The sequence below is a fragment of the Anolis sagrei genome, chromosome 1 (assembly GCF_037176765.1).
Source record: "Anolis sagrei isolate rAnoSag1 chromosome 1, rAnoSag1.mat, whole genome shotgun sequence".
NCBI lineage: Eukaryota > Metazoa > Chordata > Lepidosauria > Squamata > Dactyloidae > Anolis > Anolis sagrei.
In genome coordinates, this window is record NC_090021.1 from 211,096,177 (window position 1) to 211,113,642 (window position 17,466).

The following is a 17,466-nucleotide window of genomic DNA, read 5'->3' on the forward strand; positions in this document are numbered from 1 at the left end:
GCATACAGTAAAATCAAATTGAAGAGTTTAGAAAGATTTTAACAGTCAGAATAATTCAAAAACTAACAACACTGATTCATTTAATAAACATGGCAGATTCAAAGCTGATATAGAGTTTAAAAATTGCACATGTACAAATTTAGATGAGATAAGAGCATCCATGTTTTTACTTTTCAACAGAATGACAGCAATCTTAGTACCAGTTGTTCTTCTTAGAGGAGAGTCCTCATAAGGGGTACCAAAATTGCTTTTTAACTTTAACAACTTAGAATTTCATGTTATCAAAAACCCTTGTATCTAATACTAAAAACATATATCTGTTGTCCCTTCAACTAGAAAGAGTGAACACATGTATACACCTGCACATACTCCTTTTCTGAGTGTTTCAGCCAGTATAAAATCTGATCTAACAGCCTCCTCTTTCTTTCTCTGCATTTATGAGAACCCAACTGCTTTCTGACATAAAATCTTTGTCTTTTTATTTTCCATGCAGAATTCCCAACTTGTGACCCACTAGTTCATTTTATATGCAAAAATGGAAGATGCATTAGTAGCAAGTGGCATTGCGATTCAGGTAAAAACCAATTATTCAACTCCAGTGGTTGATATTTGCAGATTATCTTTTCTCCTCAACCTCTTGTACTATAGTTCATCCTATTTGGCAAGATCACTTATCTTCAGTAAATGTTTCTTGGAAACTGGTTGACAGCTATTGGCAGGAAGAAGGAAAATTGTCAGAGCACCCTTCTTTGGTATTTTTTAAAGGTGAACTAATAATTTGAGAGGAAATACAGGTTCAGCATCTCCTATAAAGAATTCCAACATCCAAAATACTCCAAATTCCAAAATGTTCCACATGGGTGACTGAGATAGTGACACCTTTGTTTTCTGAGAGTGCATTATAGTTTCAGACTATGTATACAATATGTGTGTGTAGAGGGATTATGAGCTTTAAAGGCTATTTTAAGTGTATTTATTATATCTTAATCTGTTTTTACCTTAATCCACACTGTATTATTTGTTTGTTTCATTTTTGTATTGCACTTTTTAAAACTATAACCAAAATGTGGGATTGTTAGTCATCTTGAGTCCTCAAGGGGAGAATGGTGGGTAATAAATAAAGTAACTATATATGTATGTAAGTAAATAAATAAAATGTATATATGAGCATACATTAATTTCATGTTTAGACTTTGGCCCTATTCCAAGATACCTCATTATGTCCACAGCATGCAAATAGAGGTAGTCCAAAATTTTTAAAAATAAAAGTATCCCAAACAACGTTAACCTTTTATTGATTCTCCAGCTTATTTCATTATCAATAAAATAATGAACAGATCCCCCATCCAGACTTTTGACCAGTGAGTTCAATGTGATAAAACATGACCAATCTTCCCTAAATATCAAGAGGCCATGGTAGAAAATAATACCAATATTCTATTATATAACAATTAAGTTAAACATGAACTGCCTGAATAATTTACAGCTCCCTAAAATTTGATCACCTGTTATATGTTTGTTCTGTTAGACTAGCCCAACTATTATTTTTTCAGGCAAGCCACCAGTGGCCATGCTTTCACACTGGAGGTTTCTTCCATGTCATTCCTAAGTGGTAGTTGGCTGACTCCAGCCAGGCTGCCTCAGTTTCTCTCTTCCCGGGGTCTTACATCTGATTAGACATGCAAAAATTAATAGAAATAAAAAAGATAAAAAGATTGGACCACCTTTTGAAATATTCAACTTTGCTTTTGAACAAAAGATTGTTTTATTTATTTACAATGCATCCTTACTCAAAGTAAGCTTTTACTATTGTTTTTGTTTTAAAAAATAGTGTTGCAAGAAAGGACACATGCTGATTTTATATTCTTAACTACTATTTCTTTGGAGAGCACTTTAAAACTATGAGGATTTTTTAAAAGTAGGGCTGCTGTCAACAATTCTTCCAACTTTCCTAGGCTTTCATCTTGCAGAAAAGACAGATTGAGAATTTTTGTAGCCCTGTGTGCATGCTGGGAAGGTTGCAAGGCTTTCATTGAGGGGGTGGGTGGGAGGAGGCTTGCTTTTTGACAAAGTGGATATTTTTTGTTGTTTTCTTTTAGCTTTAAGGAAAGATTGGGGATATTGATATGTAGTGAAGTTGTGTGATTTCCAGTGACCAAAAAAATGGCTTCCTGCAAAAATAAACTCTTCTACTAGAGGGAGAAAAGGAGGAGGGAAAGAGGAGGAGATATAAAATGTTCTATATCAAGCATCACCAAGCAACTGCAAACTGAGCCTTTACAATTTGACACATCTATAATATATATGCACTGACAAACTGGTCTGTGTATTAATGATAAAGCAAATCAACTTTTGAACCTAAGATTAGCATTCACAATTCATAAAATGTTGTGTAAAACAACTTAATTGGCTTTTAACATAAACGCTGTTATACTAAAAACAGATTTGTTCTTAGGACATGAGTGCTCATGAAGCTTAAATGTGCCATCCAATTATTTGAGTAGTAACTGGAACATCATGTTTAATTAAATGAAATCATGGCATTATCAGAGAGCTCCACTTTGCATTCTAAAAGAGTAATCATTCTCTTTTTGGAGAACAGAGAGACACCTTGGAAAGGGACAGACAGATCATTACTGTGGCAATTTTCTCAGAGACAAATAGTTCAATCTTCTGGTCCTGAATTGCTTGGTGCACACACCGTATTGAGTAGAAATGCTGCTCGTGTTGAAGGAAAGCAAGGCACATATAATGTGTGGGATAAGATCATACTCATACCGTCTTAACTACGGTTACTATGCCAGAAAGATAATGCATACTTGTTATATATATATATATATATATATATATATATATATATATATGTACCTGTAACATAACACTGCATTTAAATTTACCTATATATAACTTTCTTTAAAAAGAGTGATATAACTTTTAAACCATTATGAAATTTAACTGAATTTCAGTGCAAATCTATCTCAAACTGTGCATTACATTGCTTACAGCTCACAAGAACACTTATAATGTGTGTCCATTTTTACAGAGGATGACTGTGGTGATGGCAGTGATGAACTGGGTTGTGTCCATTCATGCTCTGGCAATCAGTTCAGATGTTCCAATGGAAGATGTGCCCCAAATCACTGGGTCTGTGATGGTGACAATGACTGTGGAGACTTCAGTGATGAAAGACAACCAAATTGCACCAAGAATGGTTGGTATATAATAGCAAAAAGTCAAAACATGCAATATATGGACATGACCCAAATGTATTTCAAATTATTGAAGAAATTATCGGAGTGGAACTGGGAGGAGGTATTCTCTTCCACCTTTGCCCCTTCTCCTCTCATAGGCCCTCAACATCTCCTGCAAAGAACTTTTGGAGCCAACATTTGGAAAACATAGGTAAAATCATAGAATGAATAAGGGAAGAAGTCCCACTGCACTGGCAGACATATGCTAACTCAAAGGGACAGACCTATGTGTTAAGCATTGGGATTTTCAAAAAAATATTTCACTTGATTTCATTTTTACATAAAATTAGGTGTGTTTTGAATGCTGCAAAGGTTTTGCAGAATATTGAACCTTATGCATGCATGTATGCATTCAATATCCCAACTTTCTTCCCGTGCAGGACCCAAGGTGGCTTGTAAACTGAATTAAGCAAACCAAAAAGCCGGTAAAAATATAACACCAAAGAACCATTAAAATGAGTACATATTAAAACAGTTTTAACTACTGTGAATAGTTTAATTATGTTTTTATTTTTTGTATGTTTTTAGCTGTGTTGTTATTTTTTTTAATGTAAGCTACTATGAATCCCCCCCCCCCTTCTTTTTGGAAAAAAGCAAGATATTAAGCACCACCACCAATAATTTAAAAAACTTTTTTTCAAATATTAAAACAAAGGTAGGGGATACAGTAAGTGTCCCAGAAAAGGCTCAATTTCAGGAAACAGTTAGTGACCCAGAGGTTGTTTAAAGGACAAACATTATTTTCTCTCTGTTGGAGGAGAACATAAAAGAGTCAGCTGCATACTGATAACCCCATATCTCCAGATGATTTCTCCCTTTTGTTTCACATAAATGTTAAAAAACACTGGGGACAGAATGTTCCCTGGTGGAATGCCATACAACAGCTCTTTTCTTGAGGAGTAGCTAGCAATCCCCAAGCACTACCATCTGGATCCTGCCTGAGATGTATGATTGGAACCACTGCAACACAATGCCTCTGATACCCAATCCCTCTAACATACCAGGGATGATGGTATCAAAACTGCGTAGAGATCTAAAAACATCAACAGGGACACACTCCCCCCATTGGTTAAAAGGAATGCAGCTTTTTACTAATTTGGTCTTGAATAAAGCAATGTCTTTATTCCTCTTCTAAGAATGTATTTCAAAATGGCAGTTTCAAAATCATGTCATAGGTCAATACTTATTCTCACAAAAACTGTGTGTGTGTGTGTGAGTGATGCATGTATGGATATTTGCATATAACTGCACAGATAACACTTTCTGTACAGAAAATAATATTTATGTAAACTAATATTTTCAGAGCAGAAGATATAGTTTCTGCACAGAAAACATTGCAGTTGGGGACATATTCTGGATACGTTTTAGACAAGGATTGTTATGTGTGTGTGTGTGTGTGTGTGTGTGTTTGTACATGTGCAAACAAAATCATTTCCTGTAAATGATTTTCTGCACAAATCATATCTCCTATAATTATTTTCTGCACAGAAGAGGCTGTTTTCTTGCAACAACAACCCCCCCCCCCCCCCGATAGGTCCCAAACTGCAAGGATTCTTTTTAGTCAAGGATTCTCTTCATCAATATTGCCTGATGCTTGCAACATGTTCTTCAAATTGTTTTTTTTAGCTTCAGGTTTGCTTTGAGAAGGAAATCACTGTTAATTTTTTTTAAAAAAAAATCTTAATTTTAAACTCCCCAAACTTAGCCTCAGTCTCATAACCTTCCTGCATCCTGATGCTTTTAACACCAAAATATAAATATTTTAAGATTAAAAATAATATGAATTATTAATAGATGTGTGTTTACTCACAGGCTATAGTTTAGCTTGAAGCTGCACAGTCTCTGAAAATATGATTTTAAAAACCATAAAAACCTGGTTTGAACATCTTTATAAAGCTCATTCATCTTCCTGTGGAAGCATACAATTCAATCTGTACTGCATTATTAGTTATCCAGTTATGGAAAGAGATGTATTGTACTAAAATGATTGGAATAGGTTCAGTCAGAATACAGGCTGCAGAATGATTGAGTCTACTTTTAATTATCTAATTTAATTAGCTTTAATTAATTTGATTAACATAAATATTGTAAACATATCTCTACTTCCCATCTCCAGCTGAGGCACTCAAATGATCCAACATTTACAAATCTTTAAAAAGTTAATTATTTTAAAACACACATACACAAAGAGAAGCCAGCGACAGGTAACTAAACAGAAACAAAAAGGAAGTACGCAAACCTCATGTATCGAATTAATGAGAAAGATCTTTTCAGTCAAGTCTGGTAATGAAGACAGACCAAATTACATCATGTATAATAAAGTATAAATGTATAAAGTAAAATAAAATGCAAAGTTAAGCCACAGTACTGAAACTGTTTAGAGACATAAATGTGTTCGCCTGGGAAATCAGTATGCGAAGGTATCACATCGCAATTTAGGACCCACCTATATAGGCCAAATGTGGAAGGACAAGGGTAAATGGACTTTGTGGGGTCCACATGAAGCACAAGGCTGATTTGCCCTAATAAGATAGTCATTTGGGATTCCTGCTTTTTTTATTCACTCACATGAACTGCTTTCACAATGTTGTCATATGTATTATGTAGGATTGATTCTGTATTCATAGTTAATCTACATTGGAGAAGATGTTGCTGAAATGGCACAAAAGTGATTGGTCTTAGACTTCCCCAAAATATAAGAAACAGAATTTATGGCTCATGCTTCAGATTGTTGTCTGAGTTAAAAAAAAACAGAGTCGTGGTTAAGAAAGTAAACGCTGGAAATGTGGTTGGCTATCTCATCCAAGTGCAGCTCTGCATTAGTCTTCTCCATTCTTACATCCTACATAGATTGATGGCTACATGAACTGAAAATTTAAACGTCAATGCCTGAAATTCAAGAAAAGCAACATACATGTAACTGACTTTAGTTTCCTGAAAACAGCAATGTTATGGAATCCAGACAGTTTCACTATAATTTTAGTAAATATTAGCGAAATGAGGTATTTTCAAGGTACAACAGCTGTTTCAAATCCTTATATGCTGTTGTCTAGAATATAAACAGTCTTGTTTTGTAGAGTCGTAGGTAGCACTGAAGGCACTACATTGTGAAGCCCCAAGGCACCGATTCATTCCTGCATTACAACTCAGTGTTGAGACAGCTTTGAGTGAGAGTAGCCTGAAATTGCCTTAGAGTCACATCATAGAATAGCAGCATGAAACTTCAGAGAGAGCTGGGAGCAATTATACTAGCAAACCTGGCAAAAAGCTGAATTTATGGTACAGGGCTTTTTGGGTAAAACAACCAGAGCTGGCCTTGAAAATACTATCTGGTTTCAGCTTTGAGTAGGCAGCTAAAGCAGTATTGTTGCTCATCACATTTAATGTCTGGAACTGTTCTGTTTTAAAATTACATTTAAGGGTGGTTTTAGACTAATTTTGAAGGTTTTTAAAGACTGTATTTTAATATTTTAAAGTTTGTATTATTTTTAAAATGTCAGTGTTGCTTCAAATGTTTGTATTTGTTTGCCTTGCCCTGTGATTTCCTGGAGAGTGAAATATGCTGTATGTTATACTTGTTTAGAACATCCAAGTTAGTATTGTCGAAGGCTTTCATGGCCAGAATGACTGGCCATTCTCTCCAGGAGAGAATGCCTCTAGAACATGGCCATATAGCCCAAAAAAACCTACAACAACCCATCCAAGTTAGTGTTCATGTTTGTATGTCACTGTGCATAGTTCCAGTTCCTTAACTGGCTATATCCAACTTGTATGTTTTATTCATACCAATAATTTTGTTTCAAAGGAAAGATGTGTATGCAACTGTAGGTTAGGTTGATGCTTCACACTCAGTGTCCAACTGCTCAGGTTAAACTCTGAGAAATAGTGCTTGTGGTTTCTTGTAAAATGAGGTTTGCACTTGTTTGTTAAAGTGGTTTCAGGGACATCCACAAGAAACTGAGTTTGGTTTCCAACAAATTTTAGAATACTTGAAATAGTGGAGAGAGGGCATGAGAAACTTCCCGAATCATAACAACCTCTTTTTTTTTATTATCTTTCAATTAGAAATAGCCTCTCTTGGAAAATGTGGTGGGCATGAATTTCAGTGCCATCCAGATGGAAACTGTATTCCTGAGTTCTGGCGCTGCGATGGAGAAAAGGACTGTGAAGATGGCAGTGATGAAAAGTTCTGTAATGGAACTATACGCCCATGTGATGATAAGACAAAATTTTCCTGCAAGACCACAGGTACAAAACAATCTCCATCCCCTCTTTAAAAATCACAACTCTAGAGATTCTTTACTGTGTGGCATAACACTCAATGACCATTAGGTTTTGGCTGCTTCTGATCAGATTGCTGTCACCCAGTAGTGCTTTAATGCAGTAACTTTCTTGGGTTTATTGTAGATCAATTCACTGTTTCTTTTTCTCTTGTAAGTTTATTCCTCACCCCCAATTTGGCTGGCTTTACTCTATTTCACATACATTCCACAATATGCAAAGCTTTATATTTCATACTTTATGTTTTACAATATGTGTCTTAAATTTTACAAAATGTAATCCGAAGTAGCACTCAGACACAAAGTCCATCTGCTACTACATTTTTAAACAAATTACATAGTGTCATATTCCATTCCTGAGTCTTAGGGCCCTTCTACACTGCCATATAATCCAGAATATCAAGTCAGATAATCCAGATTATCTGCTTTGAACTGTATTATCCAAGGGCCCTTCATCCCAGGATCTGATCCCAGGGTTTTGGTTTATCCCAGATTATCTGGCAGTGTGAACTCATATAATCCAGTTTAAAGCAGAAAACCTGGGATCAGATCATGGGGTATAGAGCATGTCTGAAAGGGCCCTGAGTCTATGTTGTGATATAATCCACTTCAAAGCAGATAATCTGGATTCTATTTAGCTGTATAGAAGGAGCCTCGGGACGGCTCACAAAACACTCAAAGCATGGCATGCAAAATATAACAACTGCAAAACAAAACATATGAATAGACAATAAACAATCAACACTACATCATAAATTCATAGTACTCCCTGGTGAAAACAATAAAATACAGCAATTGCTGTAGAAAAAAACAGTATTTTCTGTGGTGGCCCCCCAACTTTGGAACACCCTCCCCAAGGACATCAGACAAGTCCCTACACTGACAGTGTTTGGGAAGAGTTTGAAGACCTGGTTGTTCCGGTGTGCCTTTACAGAATAGGAAACTCCAGCAATATGTCCCAGAAGCACTTTATCAGAGATTTAAGATTGTCTGCACATTGCACTTACTCTAAAATCCTACATTTCACCTGTCATACTCAGCACTTTTTAATTTGTACCCATTACATTTGGCCTGGCCCTAGTTTTACTGTGTTATGGTGTATTGTTTGTACTGTTTACTGTTATTGCTTAATGTTTTGATTTGCTTTATAATGCTGTGTGTATTGTTGTGCTGTGTTTTTATTGAGGCCTTGACCTTTGTAAGCTGCATCGAGTCCTTCAGGAGATGTTAGCGGGGTACAAATAAAGATAATAATAATAATAATAATAATAATAATAATAATAATAAATAATTCTGCTTAGATACATCCTACCTCCGTTCACATCCAGTGTTTATTTTTTTTTAAAAAATCTATTACATCTGGCCCAGCCATAAGGTTTTAAATTTTGTGTGTTATTGCTTATATGTGAGTTATATTAATTGTACTGTTTTATTTGCTTGCTGCTTTGTTGTTTACTGATGTGTTGTTGGGCTTGGCCTCATGTAAGCTGCCCCGAGTGGTGGGGTATAAATAAATTATTATTATTATTATTATTATTATTATTATTATTTAACTTTCTGTTGAAAGAACTTCATGAGCTACTGGTTCATTTCTAGCCACTAAAGTTCTTATATAAATTCCTGTACAGCTTTGATCCATATTCTCTGACAGATTATGCCAGAGTTTTAAGATGCTTGTGGGAGGGCTTTCTCTTAGCCCCAATGCCATCTCAGGCCTATCTAATGAGGACACAATAGAGCACCCCCTTCCACAGGAGGCTAGGCTGCTTTCACAAATAAGCTTTTGATTATTAATTAGTTGCACTGTGAGTTTTATGGGAGATTTCCCCCCACTTTTTGCAACCTATTTTAAAAGAGGTTTTAAATTGAATGATGTTTTAGTGTGATAATTATCAATAAAAAATCTTTTTAGAATTATTATCAGATGTGTAGCTTATCTTGTTTTTAGCTTTGTAAGTTGCCTTAGGTCCCATGCTGGGAAAATGTGTATAAAATAAATGAATGAATAAGTAATAAGAGTTTTTATGTATGATTTATAGTGACAAAGAAAACATTTCTAAATCTGTTAGGTTTGTCATATATTTCTAACTTAAAATATTATTAGATGTTTCTGGTAAGTTTCTAATTCTTTTATATATGGTGAGGCTTCCCAAATTCTCCTTTGCAAAGTTACCTAATTACATAAGCATCTGATTCTAATTATTTCCTTGAATGGAACTGACACAACTCAATTATTTTTGTGCCTACTCCAGCTCTTTTGTCCTCATTGTTTGCCTAATTTATGCATCATTTTATTTTACAAGACACAGAATTGATTAGTATAAAACCTTTTGGTGGGTATTTAGAAAAGGACTGCTCTTGATTCACGAAGGCTACTATGGTAAAACGATGGAATTTCATTAGAGTTCAAAGACTTTGTCTCACCGTTCTACCCGTAATATTGTTATAATCTAACCTCACACATCCACATCAGCCATACATGTGGTTGTGGAGAGGGTGGCACCGTTTTCCTTCCCAAGAGAAGGGAAAGAAGAAAGGGAGTACCCCAATGAAAAGGGGAAAGGAGATAAGCAGGTGCATAAACAACCAGTTCTGTCCCTCTGTCCCTGTCTTTCACCATCACTTTGCCACTCAACTCTATCACTTCCTGGATACTAGAGCAATCTTCAGTTGATCAGCTTCAACAACTGGTAGGAACTTCACAAACAGGAAAAGATTTTTCTCATCTTGTAATAACTTTCCACAGGAAAATTGGCTTTGGTTAGTGCTTTAAATGAACTGATTTAGAGAGCTTTATTAAACTTATTGGTGAGTGCTTGCATTATTTATCTAACTTGTTCAATTGGCATTTATTCCCTATAATTGGTGTTTATAGGTCACTTTTTGGCAGACTAATATAAAAAGGAGGCCCTTTTTCCAGTGGGTCTCCTGGAACTTGAGGGTGGAAGCCATTAAGGATGCATTTGACTATTTTTAAGGCTTGAGAGGGAGGCCGGCATATAAAAATTTCTTGGGAGTGAGCTGATTAAGAGCAGACAAAATTTATTTGGTTTGGTTCTGGGGACTTCCATTGATATGCTGACAAATATAGTATATTGTATGTTTCAGCATACAATATGCTATGCAACCCTGCTCCCTGCTGCAGTTCAAATTGAAGTACCTATAGACTAAAAACAGCCCCATAACCCTGGGCTAACTTAACCACAGATCAGTGTGAGTTCTGTACTTTAACTGTTATAAAAAGTGAACTATTCCCTTCTCTGGACAGAATAGCAAAAGGCAAGAGCTTGGTGTATCTCAGGAGAAAATGAAAAATGTACTGACCCCTTCTATTTTCTCAGCTATGATACTACTTCTGGGCTTTTTGAATACTTGGGTCAAGGAAATGGTGATAGTTGTCAGAGACAGCTATCCCTCCTGGGTTGGCATTAGTGCTTTCCCATTTCTGCAGAATGTTCCTCAACTGATCTATGGGCCCTATCAAAATCTCTAATTTCAATCCTCAAACCTGGTTTTGTCATATACATGAGGTTGACTTATGAATGTGTATATACACTAGTTAATAACCTGGTAGTTAATAAAGGGGGGCTTAATTTATCAGTACATTTGTGTGATAGTCTCTTTCTTTGGACTAGACGAGCAACTGTTTTTCAATTTAACTTTTCCATTTTATCCTTCATGTTTCTTCATGCTCCTATTCATTCTTGTATATTTTAAACTAAAACAAGCAGTGTGTGTCGAGATTCTAACATGCTAGTAAAGCTGAAACAAAATGGAGACTTCTCAAAATATAGCTATATTCGGTATTTTAAAAAACGAAAACATGATATAGATTTGGGCATTTTTGGATTTATCTAGTGCTAAGTAACACAACCGCATAGATCAATGCTGTCAAACTCATACTCACCGAGAGCCACATAAGCCTTATGGTTGTCTTCAAAGGGCAGTTTGTAATTGTAAGACTGTATGAATGTAACTATCTTGCCCTGTAATTGAAAACCTCATAGGCCACATAAGATGACATCTTGCATTTGATATTCGTAGCCTAGATGGAAATGCTGTGTTTGAACTCTCCAGTTCCCTGACCCAAAACTATCCTGATCTGGTTTTCAGATATCCTCCGCCTGCATGGGAAGGAAGTTACCTGATCTAGTAGTTAGCCTTCTTTTTCCTTTCACTTCCACCAGAAATTTACTATTTAATTTTCCCTCAGTAATTTCAGAACTTTAGTCAAATTTAATTGAATACAAATCAAGCACTGGCGATACAAACATATTTGTAAGTATTCAGTTCACTCTGAGTTCCATCGTAAAGGAGTGTCCCATAATAATATGAAGCTGTATTTACAGTACTGACAGCCTTTAATAGATTAATAGTAATCCTTCCCCCAACTCTGTTTCAACAGCTCCTAATTATGTACTTGGAATGAAGAAAAAAGAAGCAGCTGTCAGCTGTAAATAAGAAAAGAATATGGAAATCACATGCCTTTTGGTCATTTGTAAAAACAGAGTGACATTAATTGTATTTCTAAGCATGCCTATGAGCAACAATTAAGCTTATTCAAAGAATCTGTTATACCTACTTACTTACACATGGTATAGCATTATTTCTGACATACCCCTTTTCAAATACAGCCAGAAAAGTTAGTGCTCCAAAATCTCTGCATTTTGCTAATAGTTTATATAATATAACTATTATGTAGTATCTCCGATCTTGAATTTTGTTCAGTATCTTTGATTTTGAAATACTAAGACAGTAGATGTGGTGTCAAGACATAGTACTAACATTTGCAGATATTCATAAATCTGTTTTATTAATTATAGTGGCTTCACATTAGTTGTAAATATTTCATTTTTAAGGGTTAATTCATTGTAAAAATAATATATTGATATGGATGCTATAAAGATGAAAACAATATGAACCAATAATACTTAGTTGCACATAAATGTTATTTCATAACAGCAAGAAGAAAAACAACACATAGCTACTCACTACAACAACACTCACTACTGTGAGTTGTGGGCTAAGCCACGTACTTCCTCTGCTGCACATCTTGCTGTAGTTTATTCTCTGCATTCATATTCTTGCAGTTCATTGCATGTCCAAGGTTATTAACTCTCAGAAACATCTCACATCCCACTGCCAGTTGAAGAATGATATAGACCTTTGTACATAGCATTTGGGGAAAAGCACATTGGGAAAAATATTGTGATTCTCTAACCAAGGAAATAATTTAAAAGGTTAGAGAGACCAAAACTGTGGAGGAACAGTGGGTAATACTAATCTGACTGCTTTAGAGTTAGCTCCATTGCAGCAGACTCCTGGCTGCACACAGATAACCTCTCATTGTGGCCCTTAGTGTGGGTCAGTGAAATCCAGCTGAAATTAACACGCTGTTTTCTACTAAACTTTGATCTCACTCCTTATTAACCTTTAAAAATAATACAGGGTGAGGCAGCATAACTTCCTTTTTCAAAACTTAATAAACACATTATATGAATCAGATTTTTTTTTATAAAGTAGGTGCATACCTAAAGTTTTGTTTTACGTAGTTTTGAAGATCTTCAAATCTTATAGGGTCCTTGGACGGTTCTCATAAACACAGGATTTCAAAAAATCCCATAGGAAAAAAAATCACAAGGGGCCAAATCTGGAGAGCGGGCCGGCCACTCCAAATCTGCTCAAAAAGTAGGCCTCAATGGCAAAAGCACGCTCCTCACTGTTCCAACGCATGATGGTGACTGAACTGTGTCAGGACAAAACTTTATACTCCCGCCTCTTGAACGAGACCACTAGCGCTCCACTACGTCTTCAACTGACTGAATGGTGTGCATTTTAAAAAAGGAGGTTATGCTGCCTCACCTTGTATATGAGAAGAGCAAGATAGTGGGAGGGATAGAGAGAAGAGAAGAGAACTACAGATTGATGACAAAGCTTAATTGAGTAGGTTGTAGGATGAAATCCTGTACCATAGGCGAGCTTTTCTCAGCTCAGCAGTTTCAGATGTGTTGAAACCACATTTCCAGCAGGCAATAATTGTATTGCAGTTTGTAATTCATAATTAGAGGAAGTTAACAGTAAAATAACAGAATAATTTTGAAGCATTAACCATATTACGTGGTGACAGCCTTCATGCATTTGCTGTAAAGCCCATGGTTTGTCCTGAAAATTGTATAAATGATGAGTTCATAAGTGGTAACTTAATTAAATAAAGCAATTCTCCATTTTTGGTATTTTTGATTTCATAATTTCTTATACTTGATACATCTACATAAACATTCAAATTTACTATTCCAAGCTTTTTAAGAGAATGAACAGAAAAAAACCACCCATCTCTTTTACACGTACAGAAGCATTTACCTTTTTGAATATGCATTTTAGACCTAAGTAATTGATGTATTGTTCATTATTTTCTTTAAATAGTTGGCATTTACTTAAATTTGATTAATGCAACCCAGTTTTGTCCTGAAAGGAATCAGTTATTTTTTATCATATCTGCTTTTTTTTCAAAATTATGCTTGCTTTTAAAAAGTTTTATAGCATATGATTGCTTGTCACTATATAAACATAAGTTCCCTACAAACTGTCATTTTCCTTTGTTTGTAACTGATGGCTCTCCTATCAATTGCAAAAACATTTATTGTAATATATTTTGTCTACACTTGTTTGAAATTAAAATAAAATGCAAGATCAAAGTAGAGGAGGAACAAACATTACATTTTTTTATTATTGGATAAACTTGTAGGTTACATACAACCCCAATGTTAAAAGTTCTGTTCTGCCTTTCTGCTCTCTTACAAAGTATATACAACAAGATAATAAGAGATCATGTTTTTGGAGTGTATTGTTGATTTTCCATCTGGTCCTGTTTTTGTATTCTTTTTTATAATTCAAGGGAGATGTGTCAGTAAAGCATGGCTATGTGATGGCGACATTGATTGTGAAGATCAATCTGATGAGGATAATTGTGATGGATATACATGTGGCCCTCCAAAGTATCCCTGTGCTAATGACACTTCTATCTGTCTACAACCTGAGAAGCTCTGCAATGGGATAAAAGATTGCCCTGACGGATCTGATGAAGATATTCTTTGTGGTATTTGATCAAATAGACATAACAAAAAATGTTTCCCTTTTGCAACTCATCCTGTCAGCGTGCATTTTCCTTAAAGGCAGATTCATAGTCTTAATTTGTTGTTTTGTTAACATGTCTTTGGATGCTTCTACACTGCTACATAATGCATCTTGAACTAGCATAAAAATGCTGACCTGGAGTCACATGGTAGCTACACATGGCTCTTGGTCATGACTGGTCATTGGCCTCCTTGTACCTCCTTGCAATACTCACAAAACGACGATGATTTGCACTTAACGTTGCAGGTTTTGAAAGAACTTGCAGGAGGGGAGGTAGGCTTCCCTCTCCAGAGTTCCGTCATCTCCTAAGTGATGCAGTCAAGGAAGAGAACTGCAATGATAATAGTGATTCCCCTTCATTTTTGTAGAAAATTGGAATGCAGGGAGGCTCAGGAGACACTGCCATCCCATCTCCCAGGGCTCCCTGTCATTAGGAAGTGATGGCCCTTTGGATGGGTAAGCCCCCTTCCCTCCTCTAAAAGTTCATTGTGTCTTAATCACACAGGAGTGTGAGGGGGCAGGAATGCACTCCCTTCCCACCTTCCTGGCCTGCCTAAAACCAGGGAGTATGAGATTCCAGTGGGATGCCATCTGGGATCACGCATGATGATTCCAGATGGCTGTCTCCACTGGCACAGCACTATCAAAGATTCAGATCTTGCAGGAAGAGCTGGGTTTTTGCTGGTGAGACACATAAGATCAGCCTGCCCAAAGTCACCAAAAATATAATAAGTAGGTGGGGGCTTATTTGAAGGAATAAAAATCCCAAAATGCTGAACACCAAATGTGAGGCTTCTGTGATTAAAAGCCAAAACAAAAATCTGTAAGGAAAGCTGGAACTTTATTCTGGCCAAAAAAACTTTTGAAAACTCTTTGGCCACCACTAAATTTAAAAGCACTGATAAGCCCTTGGCTTACTTGAAGTATCATAGGCAAAAGTGTGTTGGATTAGCCCTCAGGCTTGTGTTCTGAGTTCACACGAAAAGATTGTTCTTTAAATTATACGCTGCCACCATAGACTCTTGTTTGCTGCAGGAAACTGCTCTTAAAACTTCACCCACAGAAGCACACATGAGGCAGATGTTGAGAACAACAAAATGATGTTTATTTAAGAGAACTGGAACAATTCAGGTATAAAGCTTAGCTGTTTCAGAGTATTGACTTTAAAAGTGTGTCGTTACTTTAAGCAGTTCAGACTTAGTTACACCGGAACACTTCTCTCTGAAAGTAATTTCTAGACTCCTCCACCGATAGTCCTAACCTGGATCTATCTCTACACTCCTCCACCAGCTATTTCCCTAATAGCTGTAAAAAATCTTCTCACTAGCTATCTCTGCTAGCCAATTGACCAATTTCAGGCCTCTCACTAACCCTTCACCACTCCTGATTCCCAGCTCCTTCTTTGACACCGACTGTCAAGCTCCCTGACAGGGTTTTTAAAATGTCCCCTTCAAGTCATTTTTTTTCTTTTTCAAGTTAAGCTCTACCCACTCTCACTCAACCAATCACAGTCTTCCTTCATTTCCCTCCAAAGCTGCTCTTTCTAAAAACGCCCCCTTAAGGAAATGAGTAGCTAAAATGGATTTCCCCGGCACCCTTTCCAAAACAGCTGACAAACTTCCTGGGCCTACTTTTCTAGGCTTTTCCAAGCCTAACAGGTAGGGAATTCACTATAGATGCCATCTGGGGTCACGCAGATCGCTGTCTCCACTGGCACAGCACTATCAAAGATTCAAATCTTGCAGGAAGAGCTGGGTCTTTACTGGTGTTTTCTTTTTCTTTCTTTTCAACCGGGGATCAAGTCAGAATAAAAGGCTTTACCCAGGTTAAAACACATTAGCCTGGATGCATCATTTACACACCCCAAGTTAATGTGTTTCCTACACTGCACTTTATGACAGCGTAGAGGTGAAACATGTAGTATTTCTAAAATGGATGTTCATAAAATGCATTTTTGATTTTTTCTGTGCTAAATGAGTATAAAAATAGTTCTGTATTCTGACTCAGAGATACTCTTACCATCCTTTTTTACATGATTGAATATGCATATGGTGCACATGCATAAAGAAAAGCATACTCATGGAATCCACCCTTGCCCATTGACTTTCATATATGCATGTAATAATTTGTATGGTTTTCACATGCACATGCACAAGCACAATCAGTGACTATGTTTTTCATTGGCACCTGTGATACTTCACTTGGCCCTGTTTAACATTCTCTCTTTTCAACTCAGGACCTCATCCAATTTACCTTGTTTAACCCTGAATATGCATTAACAATGCTTCTAAGCTGTCCACAGATTTTATTAACATACTCCTTTTCCTTCCTACACTAAACAGAAAAATGTGTTCCAGATTGAATCTTGAGGAATTTTATGTTCTATTTTTCTCCAATATTAGTCTGACACAAAACTAGTGGTCTTTTAAAAAAAGAAAATAAACTGTTTCTACTATTAAGTTGCATTGCACGAAGCAGCAATTTCTGTTTTTTTTCTTTCATTTCAGATGAATGTTCACTTAACAATGGCGGCTGCAGTCACCAGTGTTCAGTAGTTCCTGGAGGTAGAATTGTGTGTTCATGCCCTCCAGGACTACACTTGAGTTCAGACAATAAGACCTGTGAATTTGAAGACTATTGCACAAAACACCAGAGGTGCAGCCAAGTGTGTGAGCAGCATAAAAATACCGTTAAGTGCTCCTGTTATGAAGGCTGGAAGCTCAATAAAGATGGTGAAAGCTGTGCTAATATTGGTAAGTTGACATTTACCATTTATTTGCTACTGTTGAGTTCCCTTATGA

General features: G+C 36.3%; 1 protein-coding gene across 6 annotated transcripts in view; it reads left to right on the forward strand.

Moving 5' to 3' along the window:
- Positions 1-17,466, forward strand: part of LRP1B (LDL receptor related protein 1B) — a 1,041,366-nt gene that overhangs the window by 794,146 nt on the left and 229,754 nt on the right. For all 6 annotated transcript variants that reach the window (XM_067472799.1, XM_067472815.1, XM_067472824.1 and 3 more), the window contains exons 19-23: positions 494-574; positions 3,044-3,211; positions 7,317-7,499; positions 14,427-14,627; positions 17,173-17,418. In XM_067472799.1, the coding sequence (XP_067328900.1) occupies positions 494-574; positions 3,044-3,211; positions 7,317-7,499; positions 14,427-14,627; positions 17,173-17,418 (879 nt within the window). The remainder of the gene's footprint in view (positions 1-493; positions 575-3,043; positions 3,212-7,316; positions 7,500-14,426; positions 14,628-17,172; positions 17,419-17,466) is intronic.